This window comes from Echinops telfairi, unplaced genomic scaffold (genome assembly GCF_000313985.2).
Source record: "Echinops telfairi isolate 266 unplaced genomic scaffold, ASM31398v2 ScPeMD7_5592;HRSCAF=6446, whole genome shotgun sequence".
In the NCBI taxonomy this organism is placed as follows: Eukaryota; Metazoa; Chordata; class Mammalia; order Afrosoricida; family Tenrecidae; genus Echinops; species Echinops telfairi.
The window spans coordinates 56,013,673-56,025,265 of NW_022109491.1; the positions used below are offsets into that span (position 1 = coordinate 56,013,673).

Genomic DNA, 11,593 nt, shown 5'->3' on the forward strand with positions numbered 1-11,593 from the left:
GTGCCCCTCTTTATCTCTTGTTATGGCCTGTATCTTGAAGTCAATTTTGTCAGATATTAAGATCGCTACCCCTGATTTTTTTGTATTGCCATTTGCTTGGTATATTTTTCTCCAGCCTTTAATTTTCATCCTGCTTTTGTCTGCAAGCTTGAGATGTGTCTCCTGTAGGCAGCAAATTGATGGGTTATGTTTTCCAATGAATGAATGTTGGAGATCACATGGTGATGTGATGAGTCCCTCTTGCTCATCTCTAGCAAACAGCTATGGGGTTCCTCCATGGTGCTGGGGCCAAGAAACACAAATGGAGACAGAATCTTGTTTATATCCTCCTTAGCTCTTTAATTGGGTACCTCCAGTCCCCAGGGCCTTGGTTGGACCTAAGCAAAGAAGTTTTTCTTTGGGGACCTTCAGACCATCTCCAATTCTAATGGCACTCTTCCAGAAGAACACGGTGTCCTCAGCTGCTAAGAGTCTCAAGCTAGGAATCCTATTGTAAGCGAGCCTATTCTGGACTCAAGTCTTTGGGCCTTCTCAGTCTCTTACCTTCCACATGGGAAAGTAAGGATACGGACACCTTTTTCTCCAAAAACTTTTGTTGTGAATTAGATGAAGTTTTACATATTAGGTCATCATGTTTGCATTCAACAACTTTATTAACTAACCTCACGGTTGTTTGCCGTTTCTTCCTCATGTCCTCCACCACTCCCCAGCCTTTTTTTCTCCCTCTTATATATTATCTTCTCCATCACAGAAGCTAACCTCTGCCCTCTTACTCTCTCCTCCTCTCCCCCCGTCTTCCTTCCGCCTCCCACTCCTGTAACCATCTAAGTCTGTTTCTTTTGGTATGAAAACCTTTTCTTGATTTTTTTCCAATAATGGTCTCATACAATACTTAACCTTTTGTGTTTGACTAACTTTGCTCAGCATGATGGCCTTCAAATCCATCCATGTCATGATGTGTTTCATAGTTACAGTGATATTATTTAACTCTGTGTGATCTTCCATTGTGTGTACGAACCAACGTTTATTTACGCATTCTTCCATCTTCTTGCTGTTGTGATTGCTTAGCGTAGGTATGCATTTGTCTGTCTGTGCTGTGTCTAGAGACCAAAAGATTGCATTGCACTGGGTAAATCTGCAGCACAAGACCACTTTAGAGTACTGAAAAGCAAGGAGATTACTTTGAGAACTAAGGTGCACCTGACCCAGGCCATGATGTTTGTAGTTGCCTCATATGCATGTGAAAGTGGCCATTGAATAAGTAAAATTGAAGAAGAATTGGTGCATTTGAATTGTGGTGCTGGAGAAGAATATTAAAAGCACCATAGACTGCTAAAAGGACCAAACGATCTGTCTTGGAAGAGGTGTGGTCAGCGTGCTCCTCAGAGGCAAGGATGGAAAGATGTCATCTTACATACTTGGAACATATTGTCAGGAGAGACCAGTCCCTGGAAAAGGACATCGTGCTGGTAAGGTGGAGGGGCAGTGAAAAAGAAGGCCCTTAAGGAGATAGATCGACGCAGTGGCTGCAACGATGGGTTCAATCGTAGGAATAATTGTGAGGTGGCACCGGACTGAGCACTGTTTCCCTCTGCTGGGAAAACGTCGCTATGGGTTGGAACTTACTCTATGGTACCTAAGAGCCGCAACAACATCCATCAATTAGCGAGCTTGCTGGCTCATGTGGTATTTCTAGTCCCGGGCCACTTTCCACAGTCAGTGTGCTGTTTTAAAGTCCCACCAGCAGTTACAAGGTCTCCAGTTTCTCTGTAGAAACTGTAGCATTTGTTGCTTTCTGCTTCTTTGAATTTTGCTATCAGTTTTGAGTTGAGCTCTTATCATTGTTTTGACTTGCATCTCTTGGCTGGCTACTGATGTGAGCATTCCGTCATGTTTATCAGCTGCCGGGGTGTCTCCTTGGCAAACTGTTCCTGCTTTCAGTCCTCCACTCTTTAATTGGTTTATTAGACTTATCTTACTGAGGGGTGTGGTTTCCTTTACTTTGTAGAGATTAGTTCCTTATCTGATGTGTCACTGCCAAAAACATGTTCTGTCTGTGGATTCTCGTTTTACTATACTTGATGCACATAGGGGCAGTGTGTGTGTGTGTGTGTGTGTGTGTGTGTGTGTGTGTGTGTGTGTTTCTATGCCATGTATTGTGCCCCTCAGTTTGTTGGGGCTTTAATCTAAGAATACGGACTTGGAAGTCAGGCATATCTGAGATACAATCCTGGCTGAGGCTTTCTATCTGTGTAACCAAAGACACGTTATTGAACTTACTTTGCCTTAATTACCCCACTTTGCAAATGGAGTGACAGCGCTTAGCTCATCAAGTTGTGCTGAGTCATCACAGATAATAGCTGAAGGCCTTTTGTATAGAGTAGCACTTAGTAAATGTGAGCTCTCATATTTACATGCTTCAGTTTTCGTGCCCTTTTGTTTACTAGGACATTAGCGTGTGGATTTGATGTAGAATAGATCATATGTTTACATTTGAATGGTGTTTCGATACTGAGTTTTTTGCATCTTTCAAAACATGACCTCTTCCTTCATACTATGGAATCCATGGGTGGCACAAAGGGTTAAGCACTTGTCTACTAACAGAAAGGTTGACCGTTCAAATCCACCCAGAGGCGCCTTGGGAAAAAAATATGACAATCTGCTTATGAAAGATGGCAGTCACTGCAAACCCCATAGATCATATTTCTCCTGTCAACTCGATAGCCACGGCTTTTTAATTTTGTTTTGTTTTTTTCTCATGCTCTCTACAGAGGGAACTTCAAAAATTTCATGGAAAAATGGAATGAAAAGATACTGGTATTTTTTCCCATGAACAAATTGAAGCTCCCTCATATATACACCCCATTTTGCCGCCATCACACACTTATGTAATTATCCTCTTTCTGAAGTAGAGAACCAAGGAATTACCTCATAATGCAGGTATTTCAAGTGTTTTTCCACTGCTTTCTAGGACATTTTTAAACTTATTGTTGTGACTTCTTTACAGTAACTTTTGAAAAGTTGGTGAAAGATTTGATGCCTATGTTCCGTCCATCATGCATTTCTGAGATGCCCTTGGCCATGTACTAGGCCTGCTTCACCCAGTGTGGCACCATTCCACTCTGAAGGCCTTTCCGTCTCAGAGAAGGGATAAATCACATGAATCAATTGGAAATGTACAGTAAATGCCCTGTAGGAACTATAAACAGTGAAAGTTATATCGAAAGTATCTCTGTGGGGAGTAAATGCTGTTGCGAAAGCTTTATGGAGTAATGTATGTCTTTAATGATAAAATAGGTATCTTTCAGACTGGTTTAGGCTCGATTATTCCATGCATTAAAGTATTTTTTAAAGGGGAAGGATGTTATTTCCATTTTTAAATTAAAAATATAGTTTAGACATTGTGAATATTTTCAGCCAGCCCCACTGTGCATACATGAGAGAAAAAGAGTATGTGTTTTGGGGTTTTTTTCTTCCTTTTCTGTTAATGAGTTATAAAAAGCCAACCTAGGCAATATACCAGTGTTGCTGCTTGCTCCATCTGGGCACCAGGTGGTGCTGCAGATTAAGCAATGCTCATCCACTTTTGCTGAAGACAGTTTATTTTGCAATTCTGGATGCCTTGCCTTTTTGGTGATAGCATGTGTTGTTTTGCTCCATGATTCAGGGGCCACGTCCCGGCCCTCTCCTAAGTCCCACTGATTTTAACAGGCTCACTTTCCTTCATTTTGCAACCTCTCCCCTCTCACCCAGTCATTCCTCAGCATGTGCTGGCTTCTCTGCACAGTGTGCCCTGCCAGAAGGGGCCCCCATGAGTGCATGCTCCCCTCATGTAACCAGGCATGAAACTGACTCAGTGAGCGCATTTGTGACTCAGGGACCCAGTGTGGACCAGATGATGAAACCAGCGAGACATCTGAAGTTGAAATACTCTTTTGGTTCTAACTCTAAACTCGTTGGCCCTATATTCAAAGCCTCTTTGGATCCTCAATTTTGATGTATGGCCTGTCTCACGAAAGGAGAACTTGCCAGTTCTGGTTTGCCCTGATATCGCGGGTCTTTACAAGTAAGGGTATCTCCTCTTGCTTTCAGCTATGGATGGAAATCATTCAGCTCTTTCCTATTAGCTTGGTTATGGAGACGCCACGACTTGCCAAGGCCTTCCCTTCTGCCCCTATGCAGAGGATTCAACATGTCCCCACGGAGGTGTAGACCTCTTACGTACAGAGCAGCCGGAACTTCAGTCCAGCTCTGATATCCGTATACTGAAGGCACCAAAGGCTTTCTTGGTGGCATTTAGCCCTCTCAATACAACAGCGTCTACATGAAAGCAGTATGCTGTCTGTGGAAATGGAGCTGCATGTTAAGTCGTTCAGCGGTCTCCTTTCCCCATGTTTTCTAACCATAGCTGGTGTCCCTGGTATCCATACCACGTGAAAATTCTGGATGTGCCACTGATGTCTCCTTATGTCCTGAGTATCATTGTAGCCTTCCACTTGGAAAGGTTTTAAAATCCAGCAGAAGATAGGGGAGGGGTGGGGGAGAGGGGGCTCTGGATAGGTCTTTTACCCTAAAGATGATTCTGTTCATTACCATCACCTTGCTTTTCCGCCAAACCAAGACACCAAGCTCTGGACTCATAGTGACCTTCTTGACATAGTGGAACTGCCCAGAAGTGTTTACTAACCTATAAGCGGTACAGAGCAGACTGCCACCCCCGGGCCCCACCCCCACCCCCGCTCACCCCTACCCCCAGAGGGTAGCTGGGGGTTGGTACTACCCACCTGTCAGTTGGCTGCCAGGTGCATAACCACTGTACCACCAACACTTCTTTCCTTTTTCCTACCCCCCAATTACTTACTGCTTTCTTAATGGACATCTGTTTCTTTGGTTCACCCTTCATTCTCCCTGAGGTTAGGCTTTCTCATCTTCGTCTAGCCAGTTTCCAAGCACAATTTGGAGCCACAGCATATCTGTTGATATAGAGAAGACCCCTCATTCTCCTCTTCCAATCAAGGCTGAGCATGCTCAACATCTGTTACCTGTAAAATTTGGGAGCATGTAGGGTTGGCCCTGTCTAAGTAGAAAGTAAGTAATTACCCATCTTTCTCCCTCTCTCTCTCTCCTCCTGAACTTCCTTCCCGTCGGCTTCTCCTGTGCTAGAGAGCAGCGTCCGAGCACTTCCTGTGAGGGGAAGTTACCTAGAGCACAGGGCTCCGGTGCTCAACACAATCGCTAAATGACTGCCTTTGCCCTTCCTCAGCATCCTGCTGGCTCTTTCCAGTACTTCAGCTCTCTTCCTGCATGTGCCTCTCCACTCGACTTGATTTCTTCTGCATGGCCCTTGTAGTTAATTAGGTTTCTCCTTCTTCATCCCACCTATCTGCCCAGGTGCTGAGAGAGGAAAGGGTAAGCACCTGGTCACTGTGAGGGAGCCAGGTTTACTGCTACACGGGCCTGAGGGAAGGCGCGCACTTTTGATCCTGCGGTCTTGGAGCGAACATCTCCTGGGATCTAGAGGATTCAGAAATTGAGTCTTTCCACCCTCAATGCCACAACACCCCACATTGTATTAGCCCTTAGTATTAAAATGATTCACTTCCCCAATATTTACTTCCTTGAGCAGAGTAGGAAGGAGGGGACACCTTTCAAAAGGGAAAACAGGCATGAAATACAAAATTCGCTCAAGAGTCTGCCGCCATTTGCTTGCCATACCTGGTTGAAACCCGGGATTTTTTTAGAGGGTCAAATAGCACAAACATAGAAGCATTTCCAAATATGTGGTGTGTTTTTTTCATTGGATCTGGATGGCAACTTCGGAAAGAAAGCAAGGCCAAAAAGTCCATTTTATGTAGAAAACAAAACAAAACCCTCGCAGCCACCAAATCGAATTCTATTCATAGCAACCTTATAGGCCAGTGTAGAACTGCCCCTGGGGGCTTTCTGAAATGCTACATCTTTAAGGGAGCAGAGCGTCTCCTCTTTCCTGAGGAGTGGCGGGTGTGTTTGAACCACTGACTTTGCAGTTGTCAGCTCAACACTACACTCCCAGGGCTTCCTGTTTTACGAAGAAGGAAACCAGAATTCAGGGCCCATGCAGCCCTTGAGTGACCAGGCCAGGTTTTTCTGTGTTTCTTCCATGTCTTCTATAGCACATGGCCCCTGTGGAGCGTCAAGGGTCTTCTGCTTAAGAGTGGCATCTGTTCCCAAGAAGGAGCACCTCAGATGGTTTTTATATTCAGCCTCGGCGTACAAAGAGTGGTGCCTTCTTCTGGGCCGAGGAGCCCCTCAGGCCTCGGGGTTGGAGCAGTGACTTGAACTGCTGTTGCAGAGACCGCGGCGAGTCGGCTTGTCACGAAGATGTCTTGCCGCTGCTCTTACTTGGGTCAAGCACAGGGGTCGGGACAGAAGAGCCAATCCTGCCCCTCGGAACAATTTATAAAACTTATCTGAGAGCCATAACTACATTTTTTTACAAACAAATGAAATCACCATTATCTGAATAATGTCCTTTAAATTTTTCCACTTTTACTTAGAGCCACATAGACTTACCAAAAGAGCCACATCCAGCAGTTAGCCAATGGGATCAAGCATACAGTAGGCAGCCACCGAGAAAACATCACTGGGATTTTGCCTCGGTCTCAAGTCCAACAGCCCAGACTTGCTTAGAGCAGGATGGTGGTGCCTTGCTGATTGCCTGCTCTGGGGCTGAAAATAGTGGATCGGATAGTCTTTAGAGACACGCTGGATTTGTAAAGTACGGATCTGGATTTTGAGTATCCTGAGCCATGACTCTCAAACAGACTTCTGGAGTTCTCTCCTTGCAAGGCAATCTTATTTCTCGTAAGCCACAGAACCACCGGATATTTTTCCCTCGTTTTGTATTTAAAGGGAAAGGAAGGTTAGTTTTACTTTTCCTGTTGTTTTGTTTGTTGCCTTAGCATTTTGCTACCTTCCTTTTTTCCTAGTTTTGAGCAATAGGTTGGAATCCATTTGAGGTTGCTCCATCCATCAGGGGCACCTCCCAAAATACAAGTGTGACTCACAGTTCTCCTAACTCCTTTGCTTTTGTTTGACTTTCAGTCTCTCCTATCCTCTGGGCCTATTTTCCAGGAGAACTGACAAAAGCATAGGCTGCTAGCAGCTGCTTCTCTTCTCTAAGATTTATGGAGTGCTCCAGATGTGAAGCATGGCTGACCCACCCGGCGCGTTCCACACCGACTCCCCTCTAGGGAGACAGAGGACCACATGTAGGGTCCCTTTTCATAAAGCAGGAGCCCCAGTAGCAGAGTGGGTTACGTGCTGGACTGCTAACTGAAATATCAGCAGTTTGAATCTACCAGCCACTCCTCAAGAGAAAGATGAATTTTTCTACTCTCATAATTCTAGATCACCTTACTTATTACCCCGTATATTCTTGGCTCGGCCTGCTCTATGGTTGGCATATTAATGCTCAGTTTAATTTTAATAGTAGCCTAAACAAAATATTTTGATGAAAATAAATCTGTCGAATGCTCATATAAATAAACATAAAATGCCAAATACATACGGTTTTCTAGAGTGACAACTGTTTTTATTTGTTTGATGTTTTTATCTATCATTGTCCTCATCCATGAGCACAAATAATTAGAAACTCACTCATTTGCTGCTTTGAGTGTGGGACTTGGGCCTTTTTGCACCTTCTTTTGTGTGTCACACTTTAAGATCAGCCTAACTTATTGACTAGCATTTAGTCATCACCTCCTCTGTTTCAGGTACTTTATGAAGTGGTCAAAAATACAAAATGACTCAATACCCTTGCCCTCAAATAGTTAAGGTCTAGTTAGAAATGTAAACTTGTAAATAAGGAGCTTTAGTATTAAAACAGGAGCTTTCAAAATAACTCTAGATGTGATTCAGGGAAGAGACTAGATATTCAGTTATGAGGGGTCCAGAGAAGACTTGTAGAAGCAAAGACATCTGAGGTGGGATTTGAAGGGGCAGGAGGAATGGTGAGGTGTGACCAGCAAGCACTGGATGATCAGGCATCGAAAGCAGAAAGGTGAACGATATAGCATGTTTGTGTGCCCAAAGAAGGGTGTGATCTGGACTGGACAGTGCAGAAGAAGAGGGGCAAGGAACTAACACTGAATGGTTGACTACCCGACTCATATAGAGCCTTGCAAGCCACTCAAAGTTGTATGCATAGATTTCCCCATTTGGTGAGAAACCATTTAAAAAATTTAATCAAGTGAAGAGATCATCACATTTGTAATTTAGAACCCGCATTAAGTTGTGCTGGGGAGGATTCATTGGGGTAGTAAAGTTGGAACCAAGGACAAGAAGTATATGGACATCAAGCTGATAAAACTGAATAGCTCTATAGCCGGTGCGAGGGGGAAGATCTTCAAATTTCTGTTCTGTGTCACATGACCCTCATATAACTCAAGCATATTAGAAAGAATATATTTGGCAAGAGACTCATAAATCTAGTGCCAGAATATTTCATTTCTATTTTCACCATCAATGAAAATACTCTAACAAGAAAAATTGAACAAACATGATTAAACAAACTGATGAGTAAAATAGGATGAAAATGAGTAGCCTGTTTTTAAATAGAGTAAATTCATATACCTTCTCCAGAAGAATTATATCCTGTGGATTTGAAAAAGTATATATAATATATGTAGCAGTGTATACCTAAATTCATTAAGCAACATTGTCACATGGAGATATGCTGCATTAGAGATAGGCAAATATCTTGCCTTTTATAAACGAAATTATGCCTAAAAATTCCTCAAGCAAAAACTGATGTGGGTTCAACAAGAATTTGTTCCAGTTGACTATCAGTTTTTTCACTTGTGTGGTTGTGAAACTGCTAACCAATTGTTGCTCATTGTAGTTTTACCCCATTTTTATACCATGGACACATATGACCTGGATTATAATGCTTTTAATTGATTCATGGGTGGTCAAATGTCTTTGTTAATTGCTAAATCGATGTCAGTGTACAGGGAATTTTTCTAGTGATAGATTACTCTTGGTCCTAATTTAGCACATTCAGTACTTTCATTAATAAATTTTCAAGAAATTCTTATGTAAGAGATATAGTTAATACTCTGGATGATAAATCAAGATGTAGAAAGTATAAAGATCAGTTGAGTGGTAATCTGAAATCAAAAGCACTGAATTTAACAGAAGTATTATAAGCACTATATATATGTGTGTGCACTACTACAGAAAGACAAGACTTGGCATAGGAGAAGGATATGTTATTTATTTATTTAGTTAGTTATTTTTAGTGCACATATGTGGACTTAGGATTTCAAGTTCAATATGAATAAGTACTTTGATATGTATTTCTCCCCCCCACACCCCCAAAAGAAAACAAAAACCACAACAATGCAATCCTAGACTACATTAGCAGAAGTATAGTGTTTAGCTCAAGGGAGGAGCCAGACCTCCTATTCATTTTGTTGGTGAGATCATATCTAGAAGCTTGTTTTTAGTTTGGACACTCCATTCTTATAAGACCAATAACCAAACTCACTGTCATTGAATCAATTCCAACTTTCAGTGACCCTGTAGGACAATGTAGAATTTCCCCTGAGGGAGACTGTCTTTATGGGAGTAGACGCCTCATCCATTCTAATGAGAATAACAAAGCAGAACACATCCAGAGGATGGAATCAGGATGATGAATGGTTCACTTAACTTCCTTCATGCAGCAAACATTTGTTGAAGGTCTATTGTATGCCTGACTCAGATGTTGACAGAATTGGTACATTAGATAGATAGATAATGGTGATAACGATGATAGATAGATAGATAGATAGATAGATAGATAGATAGATAGATAGATAGATAGATAGATAGATAATCTTGTAGGAGAAGAAATATATAGGGAAAATAATAACTGAATTTGAAAATTCTAAGGTGTAGTCTTTTGGAAGAGGGATGTGACCTTTATCTGTAAATCCAGAAAATATAACTAGTCCTAATGACTTGAATTTACAATAAAGCAAATTTTGTTTGACAATATTTAACAAGCATCTCTAATGAGTTAAAACTATTTGATTCAAAAATTAAGGGATCTCTCCAATCTCACCGTGCTAATTAAACTTAAAATGTTTTCTGAATTCACAGGCCAGACCTTTTGGCCAGGCCATGATATTGTATAGACGTTTTTTGTTTGGGGAGGCCATTAGAACAAGTACCTTTGAGTTTCCTTCCATCTTTAAAATTGTATATTCATATGCAGGCTCTTGCTAGGAAATACTCCTTCTTAATTATCAACATATTTATGTGAATGTGAATTGATGCACTTGCAAAAGATAGCCTCTGAGGACTACATAGGTGATCTCATACATGTCCTTGTCTAATCAGGAGCCCTTCACTTTTAATCAGTTTTAATATCTGTGGCTGTAAATTACTAATGTAAAAGTATATAGCTCAGATGCTACAATGTGGTGTTTAGACTGTACAATCTTGCTGTGACGCACATGTGTTAAAGATGCAGTTCTACGACGAAGACCATGAGTGCAAATATCAACAAAGAAATTGTGCAGATTCACGGAGCCATTGGAATTTCACAATAGCCAGTGGGAGAAAGAAACAGGAGTGAGTGGTTTGCCCCTAAAGTTCATTTCCTCGCATTCTTCTCTACCAGAGGGCAGGAAAGGATGGTGACCTAGATACACAGGCAAAGGGCAGCAATGTTGAATTTTCTCAGACACAGCTGAGTAAATCGGGTCTGGCCACATATAGGTCTGAGAAGCGAGAGCTGAAAAGTGACAGGGAGGGATCGTCTATAAACACTAGGAGGGGCCGTGGGCAGGAAGGCAAGAGCCTGGGAAAGGAATCAAAGGGGAAGAGAAATGCTGCTTTTATCAGGTGTAAAATTGGCAGCAGCTACTTGTCTGAGAAATGCCCTGAATCTACATTGTTACCTCAAGACTCCTTTCTCTCCTGTCCTATAGACTGGAGCTATTGGTTGGATGAGTAAATACTCATGATAATGTGTTCAGACTGAGGTAGAGGACACAGTGTTCATGGTCTATGCCATTGTAAGTGTTTTGTAGGGTGGGTGGGAATAAAGACTGTTTTCAGGAAGCTGAAAATTCAGTCTGGACTTTCCGCCACTCACTACCCCCCTACCGCCAACTCTTGGATAGAACTCCTAATTCCTTATACTGTATCAGTGCTTTTCAAATGTATTTTTAGCTTTAACCATTAGTCGGAAGTGCATTTTTGCATTGTAACGTAATGCAGACAAGTACAACACAAGCACGTCCATATTGCTGTTGAGTCCATCTCTGCTCCGAATGACTAAAGGACAGACAACAACTGCCCCACAGAGTGACCTTTATGGAAGCAGACTGCTGCATCCTTCTCCTTTGGAGCCGTTGCTGGGCTCGAACCACTGGTCTTCTGATCAGCAGCCCAGCACTTAACTGTGCAACGGGGCCTCCTACCAATCTATCCATCTAGCTACACACAGGTAAATACGAAGCAAAACACCCACATTTTCTTTTTTTTAACATTTTATTAGGGGCTCATACAACTGTTATCCCAATCCATACACACATCAATTGTGTAAAGCGCATTTGTACAT

The 11,593-nt window shown here is 42.2% G+C and overlaps 1 protein-coding gene across 3 annotated transcripts in view; it reads left to right on the plus strand.

Annotated features, from left to right (window-relative positions):
* The window catches only part of SNX19 (sorting nexin 19), a 47,173-nt gene that overhangs the window by 23,166 nt on the left and 12,414 nt on the right, over positions 1–11,593 (plus strand). The window contains exon 9 of one of the 3 annotated variants that reach the window (XM_045295211.1): positions 7,084–7,156. The exons of the other annotated variants lie outside the window; for them this stretch is intronic. Within the exon in view, the coding sequence (XP_045151146.1) occupies positions 7,084–7,141 (58 nt within the window). The 3' untranslated portion in view covers positions 7,142–7,156. Of the gene's footprint in view, positions 1–7,083; positions 7,157–11,593 lie in introns of those variants that run through there. 3 annotated transcript variants of the gene reach the window in all.